The 26,785-nt window shown below is 36.8% G+C and overlaps 2 protein-coding genes across 5 annotated transcripts in view; one reads left to right on the plus strand and one right to left on the minus strand.

The window, feature by feature from the left end:
• Nucleotides 1-26,785, plus strand: part of ZRANB3 (zinc finger RANBP2-type containing 3) — a 494,211-nt gene that overhangs the window by 122,573 nt on the left and 344,853 nt on the right. The gene's annotated exons all lie outside the window — the stretch shown is intronic.
• Nucleotides 1,851-26,785, minus strand: part of ACMSD (aminocarboxymuconate semialdehyde decarboxylase) — a 47,257-nt gene continuing 22,322 nt past the window's right edge. For 2 of the 4 annotated variants that reach the window (XM_062606207.1, XM_062606198.1), the window contains exons 2-10: nucleotides 23,871-23,915; nucleotides 17,895-17,991; nucleotides 15,626-15,675; nucleotides 14,063-14,299; nucleotides 11,073-11,166; nucleotides 9,427-9,522; nucleotides 8,773-8,945; nucleotides 3,336-3,434; nucleotides 1,851-3,102 (exon numbers count right to left, since the gene is read on the minus strand). In XM_062606207.1, coding sequence (XP_062462191.1) covers nucleotides 3,040-3,102; nucleotides 3,336-3,434; nucleotides 8,773-8,945; nucleotides 9,427-9,522; nucleotides 11,073-11,166; nucleotides 14,063-14,299; nucleotides 15,626-15,675; nucleotides 17,895-17,979 — 897 coding nt within the window. In that variant the 5' untranslated portion in view covers nucleotides 17,980-17,991; nucleotides 23,871-23,915 and the 3' untranslated portion in view covers nucleotides 1,851-3,039. Of the gene's footprint in view, nucleotides 3,103-3,335; nucleotides 3,435-8,772; nucleotides 8,946-9,426; nucleotides 9,523-11,072; nucleotides 11,167-14,062; nucleotides 14,300-15,625; nucleotides 15,676-17,894; nucleotides 17,992-23,870; nucleotides 23,916-25,103; nucleotides 25,127-26,785 lie in introns of those variants that run through there. The other 2 variants (XM_062606216.1, XM_062606201.1) reach the window with 2 other exon arrangements.

The raw sequence follows: 26,785 nt of genomic DNA on the forward strand, positions 1-26,785 counted from the left end.
AAAATGAGAGCTGCAGACGTCCTTCTTATACTTAGCATTCGCCACTAGCACTCTGCAGTGGTCTTTTTCACCTAGTTCAACTAGTTCTTCTACAAGTTTGGTGCATATTACATACAGGGAGTTATAATCCTATACCTAGGCCCAACAGAATGTTAATAAAATACACAGCTGCATAATGAAGCATAGACAGACATGAATTGTTTGTCCTTAACCTCCTCAAAGGTAAATAAGATTTTGCATGTGCAGAGGAAATTTAACTACGAAGATTTCTGCTGGAAGTGGGATCTGATCTTCCCCTTCCTATTTCTGTGCCTTTAATAATCTTATAATGCATTGGTTTATCTCATTGTTTAAATCATTGTATAAAACTGAGGGACTTCGGGGATTCAGTTGAAGTTTTTTTTATTCCTTCAGAAATTGGTAGAAGAGTATTGAGAATGTTCTTGTGTATAACTACAATTTTATGTTACCTTTGTTAATGAAAAGAACAAGGAAGATGAAGGGAAGATTATATATATCCCTGTCTTAAAAATACTTTGAGAGTAAGTAGAATCTCATTAACTATTGACAGTGCATAATTAATATTAATTATGCAGGGTATGCATATTAATTAATTGCCATGCAGAGCTCTGTAATCACCCAGTCAGTCACAGGCTAAGGTAATTAAATACTGTTTTTGCTATTGGAAAGGTTCCAGACCTTGGTACTCAAAAGATGTAATAGTGCCTTCTCACTGACTTAACTGTGGCATAATTAATCCAGTTCAAATGCATTGGAGGGATCACTGTGTATTTTCCTCTTATATCTGTTCAAGTGTGAAAATCTAATATGCCAAAGAAAGAGAATATGAGAATGAAGTTGCCTTTCTTCAGCTCTGAAATTTAATGTACATTTCAGTAGCTCAGTGCTTGCATGTAGATATTTAAATAAAAAAGGTTAAAAGAAATCTTGTGAACCTGAGGACAGTAGCTATTGTTAAAGCTATTTTATCTAGGTCCTAGTCTCTTCTTACATGAAAACTGTGGTATTGCCAGAGCCCAAACCTGTGTGCTGCTAACTACTTCAACTTCTGATCCAGTAGTCTTTTATGGACTGTATTTGGAGAAGCAGTATAGTAAAGCTCCAGATGCAGTAATTGGGTGTTGTGGTTTAACACCAGTTGGCAGCTAAGCCCCACACATCTGCTCACTCATTCTCCTCCAGTGGGATGGGGGAGAGAATGGGAAGAGTAAAAGTGAGAAAACTCGTGGGTTGAGACAAAGACAGTTTAATAGGTAAAGCAAAAGCTGTGCATACACAGGCAAAGGAAAACAAGGAATTCATTCACCACTTCCCATGGGCAGGAAGGTGTTCACCTATCCCCAGGAAAGTAGGGCTCCATCATGTGTAACTGTTACATGGGAAGACAAAACGCCATCAGTCCAGATGTCCTTCACCCTCCTCCTGCTTCCCCCAGCTTTTCATACTAAGCATGATGCTATATGGTATGGAATATCACTTTGGCCAGTTGAGGTCAGCTGTCCTGGCTGTGTCCCCTCCCAGCTCCTTGTGCATCCCAACTCTGCTCACTGGTGAGGTGTGGTGGGGAGCAGAAAAGATCCTTACTCTCTGCAAAGACTGCTCAGCAGTAACAAAAACAACCCTGTGTCATCAACACCTTTTGCAACACAAATCCAAAACATAGTTCTGTACTAGTAGCTGCTGTGAAGAAAATTAACTCCACTCCAGCCAAAACCAGCACACTAGGAAAACATAATTGACCTGCACAAACCACTTCTTGTTTTATTTTGTTTTTACGTTTTAGTTTGGGTTTTGGTGGGTTTTTTTTTTGGTGTGTGTTTTTTGTTGGGTTGGTTTTTTTGGTTTGTTTTTTTTTTGTGTGTGACATTAAAGAAGGACAAAGCTTTCTTTGTAGTCCAGCAGAGACTGGTATCAGCACGAACTGCTGATGTTCAGCATCTTTTGGTTGCAGCCTGTGGCATAAGGATTGTTATGGACACAGCTACAAAACCAAATGCTGTCTAATTCTGTTTTTCCTGGAGCATTTTAAGACAAAACAGGAATGGTGACAGCACGCATAGCCAGCAAAGGATCCCATGAGAATGGAGACTGGAAGTGCTCATCAGTATTTTGATGACTGATATAAAATCCTCTCAGGAGGACACCTGTGCACCCAGTGGATAAGCATGAAAACCCATTTCAGTCAATAGTCTAGAAAGTAAACCATCTTTCCGTTCCTCTAGCAGGACTACAACTATGTAGCGCATTAACATTTCAACATTTAAAGTAGCCAAGCTTACTTTTAAGAAGCAGTTTTTTTTAAGGACTGGAACATTAAACCATACTGTTGCTAAATACTAGTATTTATTTTGAAAGCGATGCACAACGTATTACCCACACAAATACATTATTAGTACACCTACAACTGCATTGATCAAATTGCGTCAGATGAATGAAGTTGCCAGTGGTGTAGGTGGCAGCTGCAAAGTACAAGTCCACACACAGACCTTTTTCATCCTATCACAACATTTCTGAAGTGTTGGTGCGTGTGCTTGGAGTGCTGAGCTGCAGCGTGTATACTGCCACCTCATTCCGTGGGTAAAGGCAAATGTCTTATTTTTTTTACTGGGCACCAACAAAACCTCTGGTTTGAGATTCTTTTAAATTCTGTTTATTGGGCATAACAAAACTGAAATGTAATGGATGCAAGTCATAATTTTCTCTGTTCTTTCTCCTGGGAATCAAGTCCTAATACCACAACACTGATTATCTTTCAGAGATTTTTATTACAACTGCAAAAGAGGAAATCTTTCTTTTTCCGTGAAACCTAGAATTTCAGAATTGTTTAAAACATGACCTAAATCCTCAAACACACAGAAACACCTGTGCATACTCATTTCCAGGACACTTGTTTTTGTTCTGGATTTGGTTTAGGCTGTAATGTACTTGTCAAATTTGTTTTTCACCTGTATAGTTGCACATGCAAATGAGAGGATTCTGCATTATTTCCGAAGTTTGGTCTCTTTAATATCTTTATAATCATTCAAATTGTTTTCTGCTAAGACCCAGAAATTCCAGAGCATTTCCAGCCTTGAGTTTATCCTGTTAAAACATAACACATACATATGTTTGTGTGTGCTTAATTCCTGTTTTACTCAAATGCTTTTACTCGTGTTTTGAAATGTACTTGTGTTTTAAAATGAACTGCTGCAAAAAGACTAAAGGGCCTCTTTGCATAAATCAGTGTGCTACACTGATTTGTCAGTGTTTCATCTCAGGTCTAAAACCAGAGGCTTGAAAGGAGGGGAAGAAAACCCCAAATGTAAAGATCATACCTTCTGTTTATTGTCAAAATCTTCCATTGAATCAATCAATTTTCCAGGTTCCAGCTCGCCAAGTGGAAAAGGGTAATCTGTCCCCAGAATAACTTTGTCCTGGCAATAAAAAAACATGTTGTACATACGTAGTTACATTAAACAACGTAGTTGCACGTTTTTTCTGGAATTTATAATAAACCACAGGAAATTACATGTATATATTGGATTGATTAATTACAAAAGTGAATATGAAGATAATCTTTGGGTTCCAACTTCCATTAGGAAGAAAACAAAGGTTGAAAATGACAACTTAAGGTTTTATTGGGTGAATTTAATTTTGGGAGACAAAGTACAGGTTATTTGTTAACTGTTTTTTTGTGGTGTCTAACAGAAGTTTTCTGTATTTTTATTCTGACAGAAAGTTCAAAATGCAAATCCCAGGCCCATGAGCATGAGTGTATAGTGCTCAGGAGACTAAAACATAAATGGTAATTTCCTCCTCAGCTTGGTTTTCTGTACTGCTGGTTTGAAATGTAACAAAAAGGCATCTGTTGTTCTCCTACATGGCTCTGCAAGTAGTTTGCCTAAAATGCAGTGATTAATTTTGATGAAGTGTTTCCATAATTAAATGTTCAATAAGGATACACAGAATTATTCCTCTGTTTCTTGACTTAGTGTTTGGTTCTTTTTCTGTCTCACTGCATGCTCTGCACTGTGGTGTGCAATCCAAAATGAGTGTGAGTGGTTTTGACACATTTCTTTAAGAATCTCAGAAGGTTCTCCACCAAACTCAGAAAAGATGCTTGGATTTGCATTCCTGAATTTGAAATTCTTGACTACACACACATATAGACACACACAAACTTAAAATGATACGTATGTGAGAAGAGCATATAACAAAAAATACAAAACAATTAAAGTTATCTTTTGTGCAATACTTTGAAAGGTGTAATAATTGCAATATGATACTACTTACAGCATGTTACAATGTAAAATTACTACAAACACTTAAAAAAATATAATATTCAGCTACAGATAAAATCAAAAATCTCATTTACAAAATTGCATATATTTTTGGAAGTCTGTATTTTTTAAAAAGTCATTGACTTTAACTGGCCTTGGATATTAGCTGTGCATTTGAAATATGTATTGAGAATATAAGTGACATGATTTATTTTTGAAAGTAAGTCAGTGAAAAGAAAATTCAATAAAAAACCTGTATGCAACATTCCTGTTATCAGAGATGAAAAGAAATAGGCATATCCTCAATAGGTCCCTGTGGTTATGGGTTCATTTTCATACAGGAATATTTCCCCATTTTATCTGCCTTGGAGAGCGCACACTGCTAGCTCTCTTGATTTTATCAAGTCTGTTTTCCTTTAAGCTTCACCTCCTGGAGACTTGAATATTTGAAACCCAGAGTTTTCATTAAAAATAAATGGTTTTAAAGGTCTCATGAATTTGAAGTGAAGCTTATAATTTTGGGGCACATTTTATAATATTTGAACTCAGTTACAAATACTGAAATAGGATGAAGAAAACATAATTCAGTTATTTTATTAAATGGTTAGGTTTTCTTATTTGTCATATGTTGCTTTCTAAATTTTTTTACCTCCAGTAGATGTCACCGGAGAGTCTCTGAAAACCTAAACAAAACCTTCTCCGGAATCCGAGCAGCCGATACACATTCTATTGTTCTGGCCTATATCTCTGTGTTATAATTTATTGCAGAAGTCTTGCCACACGAATAGAAGAGATTTTACCCTCTGTCTACTAGATGAAGTTCTGAGTGTAGATTGAACAAAATAGATTTGTATGTGAGTACTTTTAAGAAGCTGAATACATTCTCTTGTTTATAATATTCAATCTGATAACAAGACATTTTCGTCAGAGACAAAACCCAGATGTATGCCATATGCAAAAAAACCCCAACCAATAGACATACAGGGTTTATTTGAGAAAATGTATTTCTAAGTAAAGGAGAAGGAAACCCAGCTGTTTATTAGTCAAGGTTCTATGATAAGGTTAAATAAGCCAGGAAGATTTATGTTCTTGTATATCTCCTATATACCAAACGGGAAGGACATCCCATGCCCTCATTGGAATAATATGTACATATTATTTCAATTATATTTTTCTTTTCCTTTAAAGTTTTTCACAACTGATCATGTTACCTATTCAGTAGCAGTAAAATTAAGAGCTGTAATTTAATAAGAATTTAGAAGCAACATTATTTGTCTGCTACTAGTGATATTAGGCTATGCGTTTATACTCTTTGAGCTTCAGCTTTGTAGCCACCTATACAATAGGGATTGCAATACCTTTCTTTAGCAACCAGCCTCAGAGAAGTCATGTGAAGTCCCTGCAGATAAATAATACTCCTAGCATAATGGATGTAGTATTATATAATTATAAAGTGTATCAAGAAGGGCAGTTTTCCCTAGAGGATTTACAGTTCAATATGTTAATTAGCACATCTCTCCTTTCAGAAAGGTGTATAGGGATAATGATTAACGTCAGTTAATCAGAGCCTCCTACTCAAGAGAACTTTTTTCACTATGATAGGGGCCTGAATCTTAAAATTAATCTCAAAGGGCATCAGGCTTGACTTCATCCTCTTATGTTAGTAAAAACTATTTGCCTTGAATCTCACATTCTTTCCTACTGTTAGGATGTCTATCAAAAAAGGGACAGACTGCCATATCCAGTTCAGCTCCAACTCTAGCCAGAGCATGTTTCACCTTTGGGTGATGGCTCTTGAGGAATCACCGTGATGCAGATTTTGTAGAAATACACTGAATCATTTCATCCCCATCAATGCAGTTTTTCACTTTTGATAGCCAGTGTCATTAGGAGCTTTGTGTTTATTTGTATTCATGCTGCCTCACCATGGTTGGAGAGTGAAGGACTGCAGCAATTCTGCAGTCTTACAAAATTATTTCTCAGAAATGTGTATTTCTGCTTCCTTGAACTGGGATAGGCTCCAATTAACCTGCACCCAAATCTAAGAAGGGATGAAGTTAAATGTATATGACTCATCACAGCTGTCACTGGATTTTAATATTCATAAGCTGAAAGCCAACACATTACATTCTGATGCCAGGGAATGGCTGTTCCCGGGGGACCTGAAGCCATGTCTATGCACATCTTTACACACACTACTGCCCTTCCTGCACAGCTCTCAGCTGTACTCTGGAGAGCTGTCCTATTTCAGACCTTCAGTTTACAAAGTTACAATGCCATCCTCAAGACCCAATCACATTGTTTTTAGCCCAGCATTTATCCATCTTATAAGTGTTTTTCTGCCAATATATGACTACACTGAGAACACTGAGATATTTGGCATTTTTTGAAGCATTTGACTAAGAGAAATGGTATTGTGGGAGAACATCAATTTTCGTTGGTAAAAGAGGGCATTTTTTTAATCTGCATGTTTATAAAGTAAAGGTAGAAAATGTGATATGAATGTTTTTTCAAGGATAAGATGTCCTAGGCTTTGAATAAGAGAAAGAAAATGTACTTCCTTTTTTTTTTTTTTTTTTTTTTTAGTTTTCCTGGGTGGGTAAAAGCATCTATGTTTTTGGGATCTGACTCATGACTCTTCAGCACTGGGTTCTACCTGATGTCACATTGCTTGAGCTCAAAATAACCAGAGGAGAATTAAAGACGACACCAACATCCCACATAGTACACTGGACAAATTTATTGTGTTAAGGAGCTTAATTTCAGAAGTCTGTTGGCAAAATACACAAGACACCAGAGAGGCTATTGACGAGTGACTTTTAGATTATCAAATTACAGTCCATAACCTCTCTCTCCTCAAACAACTAAATTTCAGTTTTGCAAAGGCTAATTAAGGGTCAGAGTCTATGTGTCACTTCTTGGGAAGAAAGGTATAGAAGTTACAGTTTAAGTGTGGTTCAAAGACAAAAGCCATTGCTTAGAGCAGCCTTGAGATGCAAAGCTAACTTGTTACTCTAGAGCAGAACTGCTCTGAGACTTCCATTTTACAGAATTTTAAACAGGAAAAAGTTAAGTTTGTCAGCAATGGATTAGGCATCCTGTTGTATTTTCTCTCTTGCTTGGTTCTTGACGTCTATGGTTCAGCTTAACAAAATCAGACCAGAAAAACAATCTGTAGGTCTCAGCCATGCTTTGTCACACAGCTTTTAACTTACCAGGGTTATGGCAATTTAAAATTCAAGAGCCAGACTCATCCATCTATACTACGTAGAACAAGAATATACTTAGTATGAACATGGTCTAGATTTGGGAAGATTTCTCAGAAAAGGAGATAATTGAAAGCAAGTGCTGAACTGTTACTCTGCAAGTCTTTGGGTGTCTTGTAAAATGGATGTGCACATCACATGTAGTAAAATCTTTACGTCTAGAGTAAAACCTACTTAAAGCCACTTGGTTACTGTAAACTACAGTTAGATTCAAAAGGTAATGCATAGTAAATAGTAAAAAGTCCTGGGCTGTTGGCCATGATATATTTACTATTTAGAGTTTGGTAGCAGAAATTAGAAGAAATCAATACTGGTCTGGAGCCCTAGTGTTGTGTTAGTAACCCAGCTGATGCCTAAAACTTCATTCCCGACACAGAGATCTCTCCGTCAGTGTTCACTAGGACTAGCACTGCCAAAAGAAATTTGCTATAACATGTACAGAAAACAGGGATACAGTTGTTGAGACAAGGAAGTCAGTGTCAGAGCTTGCATTTCTGTTTTTGACACCTGGTAAGTATCTGTCTGCTAAGTGCAGAATCTCCTGGAGGTCAAGAGATCAAGACACAAATAATGGGTCTCTTGTTGATTTGTAATGATCCATTGGAAGCTGGCATGAATGATGCCATTTTCAACCCCTTCCTGAGCATTTACTAATGAGAAGAAAGTATTGAAATGTGTTTTGATTTTTCTGTCCCATGCTGAATCCCATTTAAACAGGTTGCTAAACTACAAAGATTTCTTTACTCTTTAACAATTAAAATATTTTTTCAACCCCATGATGTTTAATGTTCTTTCCAGAATCCTCACAAAAAACTTATTATTGACTTTTTTTTTTTCTGTCTATAGCTTTGCAAGTGGAAATACAATTTGATTTCGTCAAGTATACACTTGAATTTCAAAATTAAGGCATTTGAAAACAAGGCTCCAAATGAAGCAGTCTTTACTTGCAGTCTCATCCTGAATGACCTTGCACAAGGAACTAGCCTCACTGAACTAAGGTTCACAGTGCATGATTTCCTTGATTAAAAACACCATTTTAATAACTCTGTATATTAAAAACATTATAAACATAGAAGAAGCCCCTTGGTTTATAGTAGCTCAGGTTCTGATTTTACTGGGTGAATATGCTATCTTCTTCCTGCTTTCTTCTTCTCTTCTCCTTTCGCTGTTTCATAGGGAATTAAATAAAGAATGACTCTCCTGCTTCTGGAAGCATTAAAACTCACCTCTCCAATTACACTTGTCAGCAGCCTTAGTGCACCATGGTCATGGACAAGGGAGTCTGTGTAAAATGAACCAAGGTATTTTCTTGGATCCACCTTATTATCAAGTGCACACAAATCAGGGCGCATATTGAATCCGTGGGAGATTCGCCCCACTGTGTATGGAAAAGCTCCACCTGCAAGAAGAATTTTTTTAGTAAAGCACCTGAAAATATGCAGGAGGGAAAAAAGCCACTTTATCAACAGATCAAATGTTACTGTTAGCTATTTAGAAAGGAAGTGCTCCACACCGGCAATTTTTAGGTCTTTCCATTCCATTAGCTTCTTTCTGTTTTCCTCACTTCTTCACTCCTGTGATGCCTAAATGCCTTCTGCTGCTTTCTTGTCCCTTTCCTCAAATCATTTCCTGTCTCCTCTTCCTCCTTGCTTCCCTTAAAGACTATTGTAACAGTTCAAACACTGGCTGAAACAGGCTAGAGAGTGTTCATACAAGCAGCCTGTCTGGCAGATTATCTTCTTCGGGGTAGTAGTACTCAGCTGGTTGCAGGTTTAAGTGGTAACCCTAGCATGTTATGGTTAGCACTAGCTGGCATGCCAGAAAATACAACTGTTATCATGCTCAACTGAATTACAGGTTTCACATGGTGCATTACTTACCTCCGTGTGCAAAGCAAACTTTCAGCTTAGGAAATTTTTCAAGAATTCCTCCCATAAGCATGGAGCAAATGGCTATGGTTGTTTCCGTGGGCATGCCTAAGAACAAAAAAAGCTTTACTGTATGAGAGTTTTATTTTTTGTTTTCCTATTTGAGTTTGAAATGTTAATTTTCTTCAATTAGCCATGAGTCTACTGAAAAAATAATAGTTACAGAGCAGCTGCCAAAGGTTATGCATTATTTCTATTAGAGGAATGCAGATCTGAACATTAATTAACTGAAATGAGGACACAGGACTGGAAGCTAAGATCTGAATTCTAAGCCCACTTTTTACTTTACACCACTAGGACAGCTGGCAGGCAGATTGGGTTTGTCCTGAAACGCACACTGCAGGCTTGATTACTTAGTTATCCCAGCTCAAAGACAAGTCTGGAATAAGCCAGGTTCTCTCACCTGTGTTTCTGAGTTTCATTTGTGTGGAAAGTAGGGCAGATACGTTGGTGGATATTTCAACACAGATCTGAGGTTTAGTTATGACACAGTGCCAGTTCCTACAGTTTAGAAATAGCCTCTCTCTTTGCCATTAGGTAACTTGGGTGCCCAGTGTTAGGAACATAACAGCAATTTAGGTTCCTACATAGGGCCTTGGTTTCTGAGCACACCTAACACATGTAGAATATCATGCCGTTTAGGTGCCTAACTTCAGACATCCAGCTTGAAATTAGGAAATGAGTTCCCCTCATTTATGGAGGAAACAATACCTACCAATATTTTACCATATGCTTAGATGCAAAGCCTTATTAGGCTTAGTAGGAAAATATTTTAATTATACTTCATTAAGTAAATGCAAGAATTTGAGTCTTTTTGTGTTGCTGAGCCTGCTCTGATTAAGACTAAGTGGTATGTTTTAAGATAATGCACTGGTGTTTGGGACACAAAGATTTTCCAGTGCATAATGCAGAACATATATTGTATGTATATTATGTATGTTTTTCAGAACACCTTTACTGGATGCAGTTCAAAACCATGCAAAACAAAACAATGCAAAACAGAATAAGTGAGGATGGAATCACATCTAAACATTTCCAGATATCATTATAACCTGCCTCCTGTTATTCAATGTTCTGATTTACCTAGTAGATGGGGAAAAAAAATCAGGAACTAGATAATTGCCTGTATCCATGGGGAGCTTTCAAAGTACACGTTGTTTCAGCTCGAGTTGATGTAAACTTCTTTGATCAACCTGTTTCTGTGAAATGATACGAGAAATGCTAGGAAGTAATGTTTGGTTTTGCCTACTCCTTCATTTACTCATGTTATTTTTGAGGATCTCATTTCAGAGAAAATTCAGTTTTCCTTAGTCATCTGCTCCTTGTACACAGGACAAAAAAGAATACTAGATTCTATTGCTAGTCTGAATAATTTTAATTCTAGGTATTTGAAAGTTAGACAAACTAAACAAGCTTAAAAACAAATGACTGCTGAATTTACATAACAGACTTAATTACAGTACTTGACTTAAAAAAATATAAGATTGATAGAAAAATAATGTAGTTTTTCTCTGTACGAGTACCTTTGTAACAATCTTCTGGGCATAATATAGTGACAGTTCATAAATGTAGATTAAGCAAAGTAAATATACACTCACCTATTAGCCAGGGAAACCAATATTTGGACATCCTTCCGTCTATCTGCATGTCCCAGGGATGCACAAAGAGACAGCAGTTTAATTGTTCAGCAGCCTGTAGCAAAAAGAAACCTAAACCTTTACTAATCATACCAAAATGCATCTTAGTTCTTAGCCGTGCTTTAAAGATTATCTGCAAAATTGTACTGACCATGAGTACTAGTAATGAAAATAGGCCCAGAAAAAGAACGATAAGCAATAGTTAGTTACATTTACTCCTCTGGGCCATATCCTGAAGTCCTCACTCAGTTTCAAAGTTCTTTTTGAGACTACATGGTTGGAAACTCTGACAATACCTTTTAAATCAGCTGTCCTGGTTTCAGTTGGGATGTATTTTCTTCCTAGTTGATGGTACAGTGCTGTGTTTTGGATTTAGTATGAGAATAATGCTGATAGCACACCAGTGTTCTAGTTGTTGCTAAGTAGTACTTACTCTAAATCAAGGACATTTTGGTTTTCCATGGAGGGAAGGAAGTGAAAAAGTGGCTGTACTTAGTTGCTGCTGGGTTTAAACCGCAATGTAAGCCACTGTTCCTCAGATTAATATGGTACAAAAATGCTTTTTTAGGTGTGTTTGTCAGCAATCTTGCAATATAAAATTTGGCTGGCTCATACTAGCATTCTTTTGGTTTCATTATATGTATGAGGATGAATTCTCGTAATGTTTTATAGAACCATTTTAGGATGGTTTTGCAGAAGTGTTGCAGCTGCATTCACAAATTTTCATTGCAGTTGCACTACATTTGTCCCCTTAGGCTTTCTACCTGGTTTAAGAAAAGTTAAAACTATTCCTAATCCCCCCTAAGAGTTTGAAATCTGATCAATAATCTGTCTCAAATATATACATTTTTCCAAAGCTACAAAGGAAAACAGAACAATACAGGATGCTGATTCTAACTAATTTAACTATGTGCTTATATTTAATAGTCATCAGAGTCATTCATATGCTTAACTGGGATTTAACATCTTCATTTTGTGAGATGTATTTCTGGATCCCCTCTTGTTGCTAAGGAGATTATCACAGTTTTGAAAAATTTGGGTTTATTTACCCATACATGCATAAATAAAGCTGCAGCTTTTGGACTGTAGGGAGTAATTGCCATCTACATTTGTAAAGTAAAAATAGCAATTCAATAAATGGCTTGGTAGATTGATAATGTTCATTACCAAATACAGCTTAATTTCACAATTTTTCTTGTCCAGTGATGTTTCTAAAAGTGGTAGGGGTTACTTCCTACATGTGTTAAACATAAGCTGAAGAATGCACAGTATAAAAGAGAGATCCCAGTATAAGAGAGGAATATCAGGATGCTGGATTGCACCACCAAGGGCACCACCAGCAGAGATAGAGATGTCATTATCCCACTGTACTCAACACTTGTCAAGCCACACCTGGAATCCTGTGTTAAGCTTAGGTCCCTACTATACAAAAAAGCTATAGGCAGGCTGGAGAGGGTTCAGAGGGAGTCCACAAAGATGATTAAAGCGGGGGGAATCCTGCAATGTGAGGAAAGATTGAGTTTGTTCAGCCTAGAGAAAAGAAGGCTCGGGAAAGACCTTATCACCATGTTCTGGTATTTAAAGGCTGGCTACAAAGAAGATTGAGACTCCCTTTTTACAAGGAGTCAAATGGAAAAGACAAGGGGTAATGGACAAAAGTTACTCCCAGGGAGAGGAATCAATCACTGGAATAATCTCCCCACTAAAGTGGTGGGAATCCCCAACATTGGATACCTTAAGATTAGTCTGGAGAGGGTGCTGAGACATTTAGTCTAGGTTGTGCTTTGCCAATTGGACCAGGTGATCCCTGATTCCAACCTGGTATTTTATCATTCTATGATTCAGTGTCTGCAAGAGAGACATGGAGTTACTGGAGAGAGTCCAAAGATGGTGAAAGGACTGGAGCATTTCTCCTGTAAGAAAATGCTGAGAGTGCTGGGACTGTTTAGCCCCGAGAAGGTTCAGCAGGGATCTCATCAATGTATATAAATACCTGAAGGGAGACTGTAAAGAAGATGGAACCAGGCTCCTTTCAGTGGTGCCCAGTGACAGGACCAGAGGCAATGGGCACAAACTGAGACACAGGAAGTTCCTGCTGAACATCCAGAAGCACTTTTTTTACTGTGAGGGTGACCAAGCACTGGCACAGGTTGCCCCGAGAGGTTGTGAAGCTTCTGTCCGTGGAGATATTCAAAAGCCATCTGGACATGGTTCTGGGTGTCTGGCTCCAGGTGGCCCTGCTTGAGCAGGGGGTTGAGCCAGGTGACCTCCAGAGGCCCCTCCCAACCTCAGCCTGCTGTGACTCTGTGAATGTGTGCATCTCCAAGAGGAGAAGTTGCTAACTGACTGAATATGAGCATAAAAATATACCCTGGATGCTGTGCTAACAGAATTCTTGAATAAATTGAGCATTCTGAAAAATAACCTCTATGGATCAGTTCTCAAGCCGACAACTATAATAACCTGTACTATTTAAGAAATGCAATCTATAAGTTCATTTTATAATCAATACATTGAGTTTGGAATTTTGGTCTATTTGCATAATTCTGTATGGTTCTTCGGTTCTACAGGTACCTCTGAAAATCTCAGGGATTTTTATCAGTTATGTCAATAGGACTGGATACAGTAACTTCAACCCAAGATCACAGTGCAGAAATACTTTATTTGATACTTTACTCATCTTCACAAGTCAAGAAAGCAACTATACAGTGAGAACTCATATCATAAACAGTTTTCAGAATGTTTTATATTGTATTATTGTCCTTATTATCCTATGATGAATTATCATATATTATTAAAGCTACATGTCTCTGATCACTAAGTAGATTAGAAGTCTCTGTTGTTTTAACGGCTCTATGAATGTAGTTGATGACTAAATAAGTCTCAAGGTATTTTTAGACAGAATTCCATACCTCAGAATTCCAAGAATAAGGAAAGAAACATATACTCACAGCATAAATATCATAGAGTTCTGGTGCATTCAGGTCCCATTCATTGACATGAGATCCTATTTGTACTCCAGGAAATCCAAGTTCATTCACGCAGCGATGCATTTCCTTCACAGCCAGGTCTGGAGCTTGCAAAGGTAATGTACCCAAGCCGATAAACCTCTTGGGGTATTTTTTTACTGTAGCAGCTAAGTCATTATTTAATATCTGGGCTAGATCTAAAGTATCCTGAGGTTTGGCCTGGTAAGATATTAAGCAGAACAGTACATTAAAATATAGTTCTCAAATGCTATCACCTTTAGAAGATACTGGGTAAATGTCACTGCAAACAATTCAGAGACACGTTTTGAACCTAGAATTTACTTTACAGTTCTGAATAGCTGGAAATCAGTAAGGCTAAGTTCTGCCTCATTTTAAAAACTCTGGGTGCAGTTCTGCTTCTTGTTTTGAATATTTTGTCAACTGCTGTTGCCTCTACTGCTCAGGATGAGTGTAATAAAGCCCAGGTTGCTGATGCACGCAAGTATCTGGTCTTCTGTGTAAACCAGTACTCTGTTCTCTTCTATCCTAATGCAAAAACCTCAGCATATATTTTTTTAACATAACAATGAAATATTTACTCTCTTATTACTGGAGTTGGAGAGATAAAAATAAGAAATGTGAGCTGCTGGATCATGAGAATTCTACGGAGAAAACTCGAGCAAATCTCTCTAACATTTAGAAGGAAATAACAGTCATAATTTGAATAAGGGAAATGTAATATCCATACAATCAGTTTCCCATTTTCCCTCCTAATACATATTTAATGGAAAATATTTCCATGCATAGCAGAATAAAATTTTAAATATATGTCACTCAAAAAGAAATTCTGAAGATCAGTGGTACTACTTATATGTGGGCTTAACACAATGATTTCTAACACAGCGTATCGGTTTACATATAACAGCTTGACTTGTACATAGAGCTAAATAGTTAAATTTAGAATGTATTTAGAAAAACTTTTTGCTATGATTTGTCTTCTCAGACTGCTTTTATTTCTTTGATGCATTCAAGATCACCATGCAGGGAACACACTGATTTAAATTTGCTACTGAATTTTGAGATTCAAAGCATTCTTCTAGGTCAGTGAGTCCCACGCCACGTTTAAAAGACCACGAATATGTATTTTTCTTTCTTTCATTTTTTAATGAGAAAGTGCTGATTAATGTCTAGCTTTCATGGAATCTGTACATACACATCTACCTGCTGACCATGGATTCATATAGTGTAAACTCTCTCCCTGTTTCCAACTACCCCGATAAGGTCCCCAGAAGAAATTCTGTTCTTGTCTTGTTCTTTCTTACTGAGTGTCCTCAGGAGTGGAGTTTCACCAGGACACTCTGCTGGCTTTTCCGACCTGGATTGGTTTTTTCTCTTTTGTTTTTTCTTTTTTCACAACAGAACAACTCCCCATCTACTTCAGTGCTCCAGTGACTGCTTCAATCACCTAATTCATAGGAGGAAGCATTTATTTTTTTTAAAATTTGCTACACATGCAAATTACAAAATATGCCAGTAGGAGCCTACCCAGTAGCTGAACATGACAGGGACTGTGGAAAGGACTTGGACTGTGACTCCTGAGGAAGAAAAAAAACAGTTATTAATATTTCCTCTTTTTTTAGGTAAAATGTTGAAAATAATAAAGCACTTTGATTTGAAATGCAGAAGGTGAAAGCTCTAATGGTAAGAAAGATTAATTTAACAGTGACACGGATAGCATATTTTTTTGCTAACTAAGCATCATGGTACTAATCTATACCGTAGCTTTTTGTGTGACAGGTTACAGGAAGGAACACAACAAATCCAGCAGATTAACAACAGAGGAAACAATGAACAATAATTAGGATTTCACTAAATAGTTACATGTAATGAAACTACTAATGCAAAAGATGCCAGAAAATAAACTAGAACTAATTCTAAGATAATGACCTTGCCAAAACACTCAAATGTTTAACAAAATTATTATCCTCCTTCTTAGTATTTTAAGTAGGAAACAAGAGGTACAAGATCTCATTAGTATTATGTGCAGCAGCAATGGTTTTGGGTTAAGGATAGGGACTACAAAATTACGTATGTACCAAAGTAGAGCCTAAGCTGTATTATCCACCAACATGCTACTGGACACTTAATTAGTATGTTTGAGAACATTCACCATGTTTTCCACAATAAACATTGTATCTGTTTTCAATCCATTTTTACACTTCTGAGCAAATTTATCATAAAACTTAAAGGTAGATTTCCCAGCTGAACATTCCTAGAGACTAGCTTTAGGAAGAAGAAGAATCAGCAAAACTTCTGTATACCCTCTTTAGAGGGTTTTACAAGGGGAGAAAATAATAAGAAAAGGCAGTTAGGATTAACTGAAAGATTTTCTCCAACAAAACTGTAATTATTTGTGTCACAGAACTGTGATGTTGGTTACCTTGATAGTTTATTTTATTGAGTAGAGCAAGACACAGGTTTGTATACCGAATATACCTAGGACATATGACTGTGACAACTAATTTAGTCTCCTTGGTACGCTGGCTACCATTTGTTGTTACTGGCAAGATTTCTTAGGCTTTCACAAACAAAGCCTTTTAGCAACCAAGCTGTAAATTCTCTCTCTGAGTTAATAATACCTTACAGTGACTGATACTAATTTGTTCAGCTCTTTGCATCTTTGTTCCAAAATTATGCTATGTTGGGAGGCGAAATTTTGGGGTATAATCTATCTTGGCCTGTGTTACAGAAAAGGGTCTTTGAATTAAGTACCTACAGCTTTCTAAATCAAAAAGAGTAAACAGGGCCCATAGTCTGTATCATTAGGCGAACTGAAAGAATGGAAAACACTAAGACCTTTTTTTGACACTTAATTGGCTGTTGTCTGTATCTCTGGAGTGTCGTAATAAAAGGGGACATTTTTATGGCACAGGTCACCAGATGGTGCTGTAACACACATTTAGATTTTTATTTATTTTTTTGACTAAATGAGAACTGTTTAGTTTGTGGAGAAATATTGTAGTGTTGGCTTTGTATTACATTTTCTTTCCTGTAGAGCTGTTGGAAAAAAAACCCAAACCATCAAAAATCTTCCATGTTTTCTTTTCGTCTACAGCAAGTATATGGGGCAGAATTGTTTTGTACAAACTTGGTATTAGTGCTGAGGAAAATATCTTATAGGGAAGGATGCCCAAAGGCTATTTATGATCCACACTATGGTTGAATGACACGGTAATCCTCAAAATCCCTAAACTAACTCAGAGAATGACTACAATCTAGCCAAGGCAGCCTACTTCAGAGAGGTTGCAAAGACATTCTAGCATTCCCATTAAATCACAGAATCATAGAATGGTTAGGGTTGGAAAGGACCTTAAGATCATCTAGTTCCAGCCCCAGGGATGCCTCACACTAGACCATGTTGCCCTAGGCTCTGTCCAACTTGGCCTTGAACATTGCCAGGGATGGAGCATTCACCATTTCTTTGGGCAATCTGTTCCAGTGCCTCACCACCCTTACAGTGAAGAACTTCCTTATATCTAACCTGAACATCCCCTGTTTTAGTTTAAACCCATTACCCCTTGTCCTATCACTACAGTTCCTGATGGAGTTTGAAATACTGCTTCAGGATGCAAATGAGGTAGGGAGGGGTGGAACTTGATGATCTCTAAGGTCCCTTCCAACCCAAACCATTCTATGCTTCTATGAATGAATCAGTCTGCTAAACTTTTTCATTTTTTATATTTTTATTAAGCACTTTCAGATGCACTGTTACTCTAAATGAGACAAAATTATTTCAATTCCTTTATGGAGGTACCTGATACGTTCATCTCTTTAATCCGTACTTCTGGATCCCAACAGTTCTCTTGAATAATTCTAAAAACCTTTCCATCCTTCATCATCTTTGCCTGTCCCTGTGAAATGACATTTTCATATATTATAAATGTGACAAAGTAGTACATGCTAATTTATAGCCTCTTGAGGGTATTGTTCTCCCTACAGAAATTCAGTGACAGAATTTGCTATTTTATTTTTATTCAGTGGGTAATTTTAATCAAATACTATTTTAAAATAGTTATTAATAAAAGAGAAATGTGTGACTCAGATTTAATTCTTCATGATAAAACAATCTCCTTTCTTTTGCAAAGTGTGTCATTCTACATTTGTTTGGAAAAGGTATCCAGTACCTTCATCCAACTTTACCCTCCAACCAAATTTTGACCTCAAAATAATGCTCTAATTAAATCCTTGCTAAATTTTCCCTTTGGGTATGTGTGTGTTCTTTTAAAGTCAATAGCTTCACAGTGATTCCAGTAACTACAGAAATAATTGTGCAACTTCGTTCATTTCAGTCCAGTTGTTTCATATTACCAGTAATACTGAGACTAAAGGAGACCTATTATGTTGTCTTCAGATTATATTTTCTCCCTGAGAAAAGAAGAATTATTGAATAATATGTATTTGTAAAAAGAAAAACCTAAACAAAACCTAAATGCAGTATAAAACCATTACCTGAGTTAGTGTAATACCATCTCCATACACCACCAATTCCCAGACTTACAAAGTTCAAAATTCTACCAAGATTATGATATTTAAAAGTGTTCCTATAACTATGGGCATGAAAATTTCATTTTTAAACTTTTTTTTTTGTTTGTTTGCTTGTTGATTTGCCAATTGTCAAAAAAAAGGTTGAGTAGGCAGCATCATCACATTAACAAAGTAAATTGTTACAGTTGTAGGTACCCACATGCCTTTATGGACTTGTAAAAACAGACAAAACAGCCCTTCTGTTGGCCTAGACTTACAGAAATTGATGGGATACAATTCACCAGTACTTGCAAGGCCTGTGTATCTCTTGATTGCTTTAAGCTTGTATAGGGATAAATGGAACTGGATGAAAGTCAGAAGGTCAAAATGACCCTGTGTATTTGGGATGAGTAAGCATGGTCATGCAGCAGATGTATTGCACAGAGAACACAACTGCATCTGCAGCTGAAAATTGAAAACCACATGAGAAAACACAGTAGCTATTCCTTCACCTTCACAGTAAACAGAAGCCAAGTGCCCAGGAGTCTTCTGACCCTTCTGGAAAAGGAATTCTCTCTCTCCAAAGGCCATTCTATTTTTTCCTCACAAAATTGGTTTATTTAGGTTCCTAGCTACTTTTTTTTTAAATAAAAACCCTGTTAAATCAGAATATTTGCTACTAGTATGCTAAACCAGAAATAAATAATAAAATTTCCCTATCTCTCTCAGAGCTGGGTTTATGTCCCCTCCTTCTGAGAAGTCAGACTGCTGTTAACCTTGAATTTGTTATTAACTTTATACATCATTCACAAATATACTGCCTTAATGAATATTTTAAAGCTCTCTTCAACAAACCTAATGGTGCTGCCTTGGCAAACTGTCAAGTTAATTGTTAGCTGAATCACAGGTTGTGAAATATTAGAGTTGGTAATAACAACTACATAGTCCTAATTCCCTGGTAGAATACTTCGGGTTCTGGTAAAATTGATTTTCCAACCTGACAGAAAGGTTTACTCTAACTATACTCTCCTAGCACGGTTAGAGTAAACTACATTATACATATATATATATAGAGAGAGAGAGTAAACTACTAGATACTCTAACGATAACTAGATACTTTAACCATAAATCTAACATTTTTTAACTACATTAAAAAAAAATCAGTGTATTGATGCAAATTGCCTAATAGAAAAATATTTTGGTGTGAGTAGAGAAAAAGAGTAGAACGGAGCATTGCATCACATATGAATAGATTGTGTGAATTTTACTGAATTACCACTGGGAGTGCATCTGTGAACACAGGCAACTTAATTCTTTCCTCAGGCACAGGTAAGGCATTGCAGCTTACCTGCTCATACTTTTCTTCTGCTAATACTGAATGCAAAATTAGATAGATTGTAACTTTATTAGCAACTTTGACAGTGCTGCTACTTAAATGCCAAGATAAACCTGCAACAGGGTTTCAATATAAGAAAGGTTTCTAAAAAGCCATGTGCTGTTGTTACTGAAGAACTAGTTGAACTGTTGGCTCTTTTCATTTGCATTAACCGATTGTTTATGAATACACTACAGGTCAAGGCTGAGCTCACAGCATTGTATGTTGGTAACAACAAACTTGATTATGCAGTAAAGCAAAACATAATCATCTGAATAGATACATGCTTGTCTATGTAAGGATATAAAGACTTGGTCCAGCAACACTGTGACTGTAAAATGAGTCATATTGCTATGGTCCATAAGACACTGCCACTAATATGCATGTGATATTTTTAAACAGAGATATTACTCCACTGGGAAACAATTCTTAGGGCTTTTAGCACTAGTAAGAATGAAGCATAGATCAGGAAAAGAATTTTCTTGGATGCAGCACTGAAACTGTCATAAAAGACATGGGATTTCTATTTGCAAGGTTAACACTATTTTCTAAGGTCACAGCTGAAGAAGTCCTATTATTCTATGCTATTCTGTGTCAGTGTATTTCTAGGCTATTCCATTCCGTTCCATTCCATTCTATTCCATTCCATTCCAAACACTGTCTGATACTTGAGGCTTTAATTAATTTATGTGGCAATTAAGAGAGAGATATTTAAGAATTAAGTCCAGCAGGCTGATTTGGTTCAGCAAACTATATTTAAAATTATCCCATCAGTAAATTACTCAGTCACATACCATATTGTACTTTAAAAATGCATTTAATTATTTTCTTCCAGTTTGGCCCTGATGCTTCTTCACAGAACGATATGAGAAGCTTTTGGGGTTCTTTTTAATCTGAAGAGTTAACTTCCCCAGCTCCATATCTGAACAGGATTTTATTTTGCCATGCACTTTTTTCTTGCAACATTTTCAGACAGAAGTAGGCTAGACAGAATTCTCTGCAGAGTGCATAAGGCTATTACTGACTTGCCACAAGGCTCCTTTGCAAGCTATTTTTAGCAAGAAATTTTAGCATCAGACCTGTAAAAAACAGCTAAGCTACTAAAAGTGTCTCCAACAGTTCTCTCCTTCCTGCACCTACCATGTATCTCAGAAGCTGTGCCATCCACACTTCGGCTCAGCAGGTGGCTTGTTCTCCCCTCCTAGGCCTGCTTATGCTTAGATCTGAAATTTCAGCAAATATTTCTTTGCTTCTCATTTTTGTTCCCAACCTTCATATTCTGTTATCCTTTTTCATAAATGGTTGTCAGGCATTTGACAGGACAGCCTTGAATGTTATATAATGACAAGTGTGTATATCACTAGATTGCAATAAACAGACACGGTTTTGTATCCATTTTATCAGCTTTTTCCAGTTAATATAAGCATATACGCAATCACAGAGAAGTATGATTTTGTGAAGTAGCAAAAGGATGAGGGAATGTCTAGACACACTGAAATTAACAGGCATTATATATTTAAATACTCTGATTACCTGGAAGATGCAAATCTTGCTTTTTGAAGACAAATAAAGTGTTGAATCACTACAGAGAATGAACAAATTGGCCAAATCATACACTAAAATATCAAGCAATAAGGAAGACCAGGTACTATTTTTTTATAAGGTTACCCAAACAGGGAGAGGCACTGCCATCCTGAATACATTAAGCACTAAATCTTTTTATCACTTATCCTTCTAGTTTCCAGTACAGAATTCCTACATTGATATCATGTCCGAATTTCAGAAGACAGACACAGATTAACCCCTGCATATAGCCTGCCATTGTATAACACAGCTGAGTTTAGACAGTTATTTGCACTCTTCGCATGCATTAGGTGGGTTATGAGCTCACTCTCTGTACTGAGCTATTCATGCTCTCAGTTTTGCGTCTTTTGTCTTTCAGCTTACTACATGCACATTGTTCTTTCTGCTTTTATCTACACAAGTCCTCTTGGCTTCTTATTTTTTCCTTAGTTATCTGGCTAATGCCTTACATTTCTTTTATCCCTTCTGTATCTGTACAACTCACAATTGGCAATTAGAGATGAAAATTTTCAAGTTAGAACAGGTACATAAGAAGTGAGATGGAAAGTGAACTGAGGTCTCTTGAGACCTCTTTTTAATGCCATATTTCCCTCTCCTGAAGCCAGTGCTATTTGCAGTGACATGCTCTCCAAAAGAGTCCTAGAAGCGGGGAGCTGACAGGTCTCAGGAGAAAGCTGGCTTGATGTGTGAGACAGACAGGGATATATGATTGACATATTGAAATTATTATATTATCTACTCCACTCTGGTGAGACCTGCAGTACTGTGTTCAGCTCTGAGGCCCCAATACGATAAGGATGTAGGCCTGTTGGAGTGAGTTCAGAGGAGGACCATCAAGTTGATCAGAGGGTTGGAGCACCTCTCCTATGAAGACAGCCTGAGAGAGCCAGGCTTATTCAGCCTGGAGAAGAGAAGGCTCAGGGGACACCTTAGAGCAGCCTCCCAATACCTAAAGGGGATGAAGAAATCTGGAGAGGGACTTTTGACAAGGGCATGTAGTGATAGGACAAGGGGGAATGGCTTTAAATTGGAAAAGGGTAAATTTAGACAAGATACTAGGAAGAAATTCTTCACTGTGAGGGTGGTGAGACGCTGGAACATGTTGCCCAGAGAAGCTGTGGCTGTGCCATCCTTGGAATTTTTCAAGGCCAGGTTGGAAGGGCCTTTGAGCAACCTGGTCTAGTGGAAGGTGTCCCTCCCCATGGCAGGAGGTTGGAACTAGATGATCTTTAAGGTCCCTTGCAACCCAAACCATACCATGATTCTGTGGTAACAGAGGCAACATCTTTAAAACAGTCAGTTAACATACATAAACAGGTACAGTTAACATACATAGTAATGTACAAAGGGGATTATTTTGCCGTACCAGCCCTTACTCTCTTAGGTCCTTGTGCCCTTCTCTAAAAAAGCAGTAATACTGCTATTTTTTAAATGCTCTTACCAAACGATAAACTGCAACATTTTGATCTTGCTTTCAGAAGTTTTACATTTTTGTGTCACTGTGTCACTAAAATTACTGCCGATTTGCTCTACTCTGAGTGAGGTCAGAATCAAGCCTTTAAGAAACCAGTTCTGTCTGCATTCAGCAAATCCATGTATTTTGCTAACTTCAAAACCAGCAAGATGGGTTCTGAATGAGAAGTTCAGAAGTTCACAGACTCATGGTACATGGAGGCATGTTGTTCCAGTTGTACTAATGTAGCTCAGATGTGCCTTTGCAAAGTTAATAGAGTGGATGGTGATAAAAAGGGAAGTAAAATCAGACCCAGCATGCCTTTTACTTGCCAATAAACCTCACATTCCTACTTTTATACATAATGGTCCCAAAATCTATGCATTGTCCTTACTCTTCTGCTACCTGCTCTCCTCATCATGAAGTTACAGAAATTACTCTTCCTTTTGCAGAGACGCAAAGACATGTTATCGTCTTTAACTTCTATTGAAATACCAGTTCCTTTTGGTTTTGCTTCTCATACAGAAGACTACATTACTTTAGACTGGCTGACCTATCTTATTGAAGAGCTATCCATGATGAGATGATGATGAAAAATGAATACTGGTTCATACAAGAGAATGTGAGTTTCAGCTCTCAAGCAAAAAGTTCTACTGAGGCATATTAGGACTTGGAGTGATATTAATTCATAGAAGATAGATCTTTAGGGAATCTGTATCAGATATAGCTCATCTTGCTGTCACTATGCTTTTTAATAGATTTACTGTGAGCATGTATTCCTGATGTTCAGCTTAGATTTTCCAGGATCAGTTTCGATATTCTAAGATCATCTTAGAGCACCAAACAGTCCAAACCTTGCAGTGATGATCCAGCTGTACCCATCCACCATACCCGTATCTCTGTAAAAGAAAGAAGAAAAAGCCAGTGCTAGTTAGCACTCTGCAATAATGATAATAAAAATCTCAGTTCTTACGATCCAGCAGTACCTCATTCAGGAGAAACATTTTCACATATGCTCAGCTTTCAGCCTATGATTAGCCCCAGACTTCAGCGTAAGTCCTGAAGTTTAACTGGGTTGGACCAATGGTATTTGTAGAGCTGAACTTTCAGCTCCCAGTTCAACAGCATTTTAAAGTAAGTCTTACAACTGATTTCAAAATGGTTAAAGTTGCTTACTATATTGAGGTTCTAATGCATGTTTTTGACACAGAAAAAATTAAATCAAGTAGTTGCCAATATGAAAATTGAGCTGACAATTTTCCAATCTGGGATCAGTTAATCATTAGCACAAAATTGTATTGATTCCACTTTTCAGCTTCCATGATTCAGCAGTAGGAATCAAGGTCAGACTCTTGGCTATTAATATTTAAACAGCCAAGAGAAGCTAAAAGGGAGAAGCTTAGACGCTCATTGATTCTTCCAGAGAGATTCAAAATTGATTACACAAAAGCATCCCAACACCAAAATCTGCAAAAGGTACAATTTTTTTTTACTTTCATAAATTATCAGACTTGAAAGAAATGAAATCTTGAAATACCATAATAGACTGAAAACAATGTTCAGAATTCCCATTTTTCTGTAAAGAAACATTTCAATGGGAACTACGTAAAAGCATGCATTTCTTTCACTGACGTCTAAACAATTTGAATACAGTCCTGAATTTCCTGTGGTAACAAATCATGATGTAATGCCACTGTGAGCTTTCCTAATGTGAGCATGCAGAACCAAGCCTCCTAGCTTCAACCAATCAGGGATGATAATGACTGAGGCTGCGTACTATTTAGATATGTAGCTCTGTGTGCTTTATTTAAATTCATGGATTTCTAGGTTTATATATATATATAAAAAAATGTTTAAATTTATGGAAAGTTTTGTGAGTGACACCTGATGAGAACTTTGTTTTCCCTAGCTCCATGCTAATTGCAATTGCAAGCTGTGCAGAAAACAAGTACTTTAAAGGTGTTAAAGGAGCATTTAGGCAGTAAAAAACCTCACTGCTCTGTTTTTGAACTTATTTTCTTCTTTCTTCCCCTCAGTTCCTAGTTGAATGTATTACTTATTTCATTTATTTCTATGAAATGTCATACCTATGGTTTCCTAAGCTCTTAAGTAAGTATCTTGACAATAGAATTATCTAAATTCAGGGTTCAGTATTTATAAGGCTGGGGAAAAAAAAAAGAAAAAAGAAAAGTTTACTGTGCATGTTGGGATTGCCTCATTGTTTTTCCATGCGTGAGATGCAGAAAGCTACATTAATGCCTTGACTTTTTAGAGGACTCTAGGGAATTCTGAGAGTTGTTTTCTATTCTGGGCCCATTAATAAACCATTGAATCACTCAATCTTTACAGCAGAGGAAACAAAAACTAGCAGGTGGGAATTAAGTTCTAAAAATCTGGTTGTTTGCCTTTTTGTCAGTGTTTAAATAAATGCAACATTACTAGCAACAGCAAATTCCGTCTTGATGTACATCTGTGAATGTCATGAGATTCTTGTGATGATTTTATCTCAGTGAATTTATTGCCCTTTTAAAGTACATACAGAAAAACATAATATCTTTAAATCATATAAAATCAGAATGAAGGAATTTTATAGGCAGTTTTATATGGATATTGCACAAACAAGGACAGCAAAATCTGAAACAAGCAAGAGTAACCTGTCTTTGTAGTCTGGATATTTAAATTCCTACCCATTTAAACCAGACATAATTGTTCTAAAAAATATCTGTCATCTCACCTACATTATCCAGCCTATATTTGTTTTTCGTTGAGGAGCTCTTATTATTGCAAATAGGAAGTTCAAATAGGTGTTTAAAAATACCTTTGTTGGTAAATGGAGGTTTCCTTTCCAGGAGGTTTTATGAATAATGATGTTATTTTTCACTACTAATGAAGAAATGATCCTATGTATGCTTTTAAGGCCAGGTTTTCTCATGACGTTTTTTTTTAACATGCTGTTTACATTTTCCAGCTGCTCTCTGGCTAATATTGAACTGACACTGGGCTGTCATGTTTAAAATCACAGAAACACAGAGGTAATACATATGAAACACTTACTGAGATTTTGCCATCATCAACCTCAAAATAATTGAGAGAAATGTACAGGATAAACCAGTTTCAGTTACTGTCTCAGGTGCCTAAGCACATGGCTGAAATAATGGCATTCTTTTGTTGTCAAAGAGAGGCACAATTAAATCCAATGGATCCATGCTACTGTCAGATACATGGAATGTTCATTCAAACTACAGCCAGCACAGAATTACAATAAGGAAAGAAGCAGCAATGAAAGTCTTTGCTACTCTGATTTTTTACCATGAATGGAAGCATTAAGGAGTTACAAAACATACCTATCCTGGAAACCCGAATGCAAAGTTCAATTGAAAATAATTTTATTTTTTTTTATAAACTATATCTATTATAATTTCACTTTTCATTCTTAAATAATTTTCATAGGATGATGAAAATTATTACTGACAAGAATGATTTTTTCCATTGAATAATATTAAGAATAATAACAATAACAATAGCAACAACAACAACAACATGCAAAGATTCTAAATAAATTCAAGTTGACTTATGGCTTCAATGTTCTAACACCTGATATTTTGTATTTTTAATACAATATACTACTTTTTTTCCAGTAACTGACACACCCCCCCCCCCCCCCAATATGAATGAAACTATCATCATCATCAATTAACTGTACTTATAGTGACCCCAGTTGTACTGAAGTTAATGACCTTCATGCCTGTGGTTATAAGATGTGAATGAC

This window comes from Pezoporus occidentalis, unplaced genomic scaffold (genome assembly GCF_034315485.1).
Source record: "Pezoporus occidentalis ecotype Australia unplaced genomic scaffold, CSIRO_AGI_Poc_V1 ctg12, whole genome shotgun sequence".
NCBI lineage: Eukaryota > Metazoa > Chordata > Aves > Psittaciformes > Psittacidae > Pezoporus > Pezoporus occidentalis.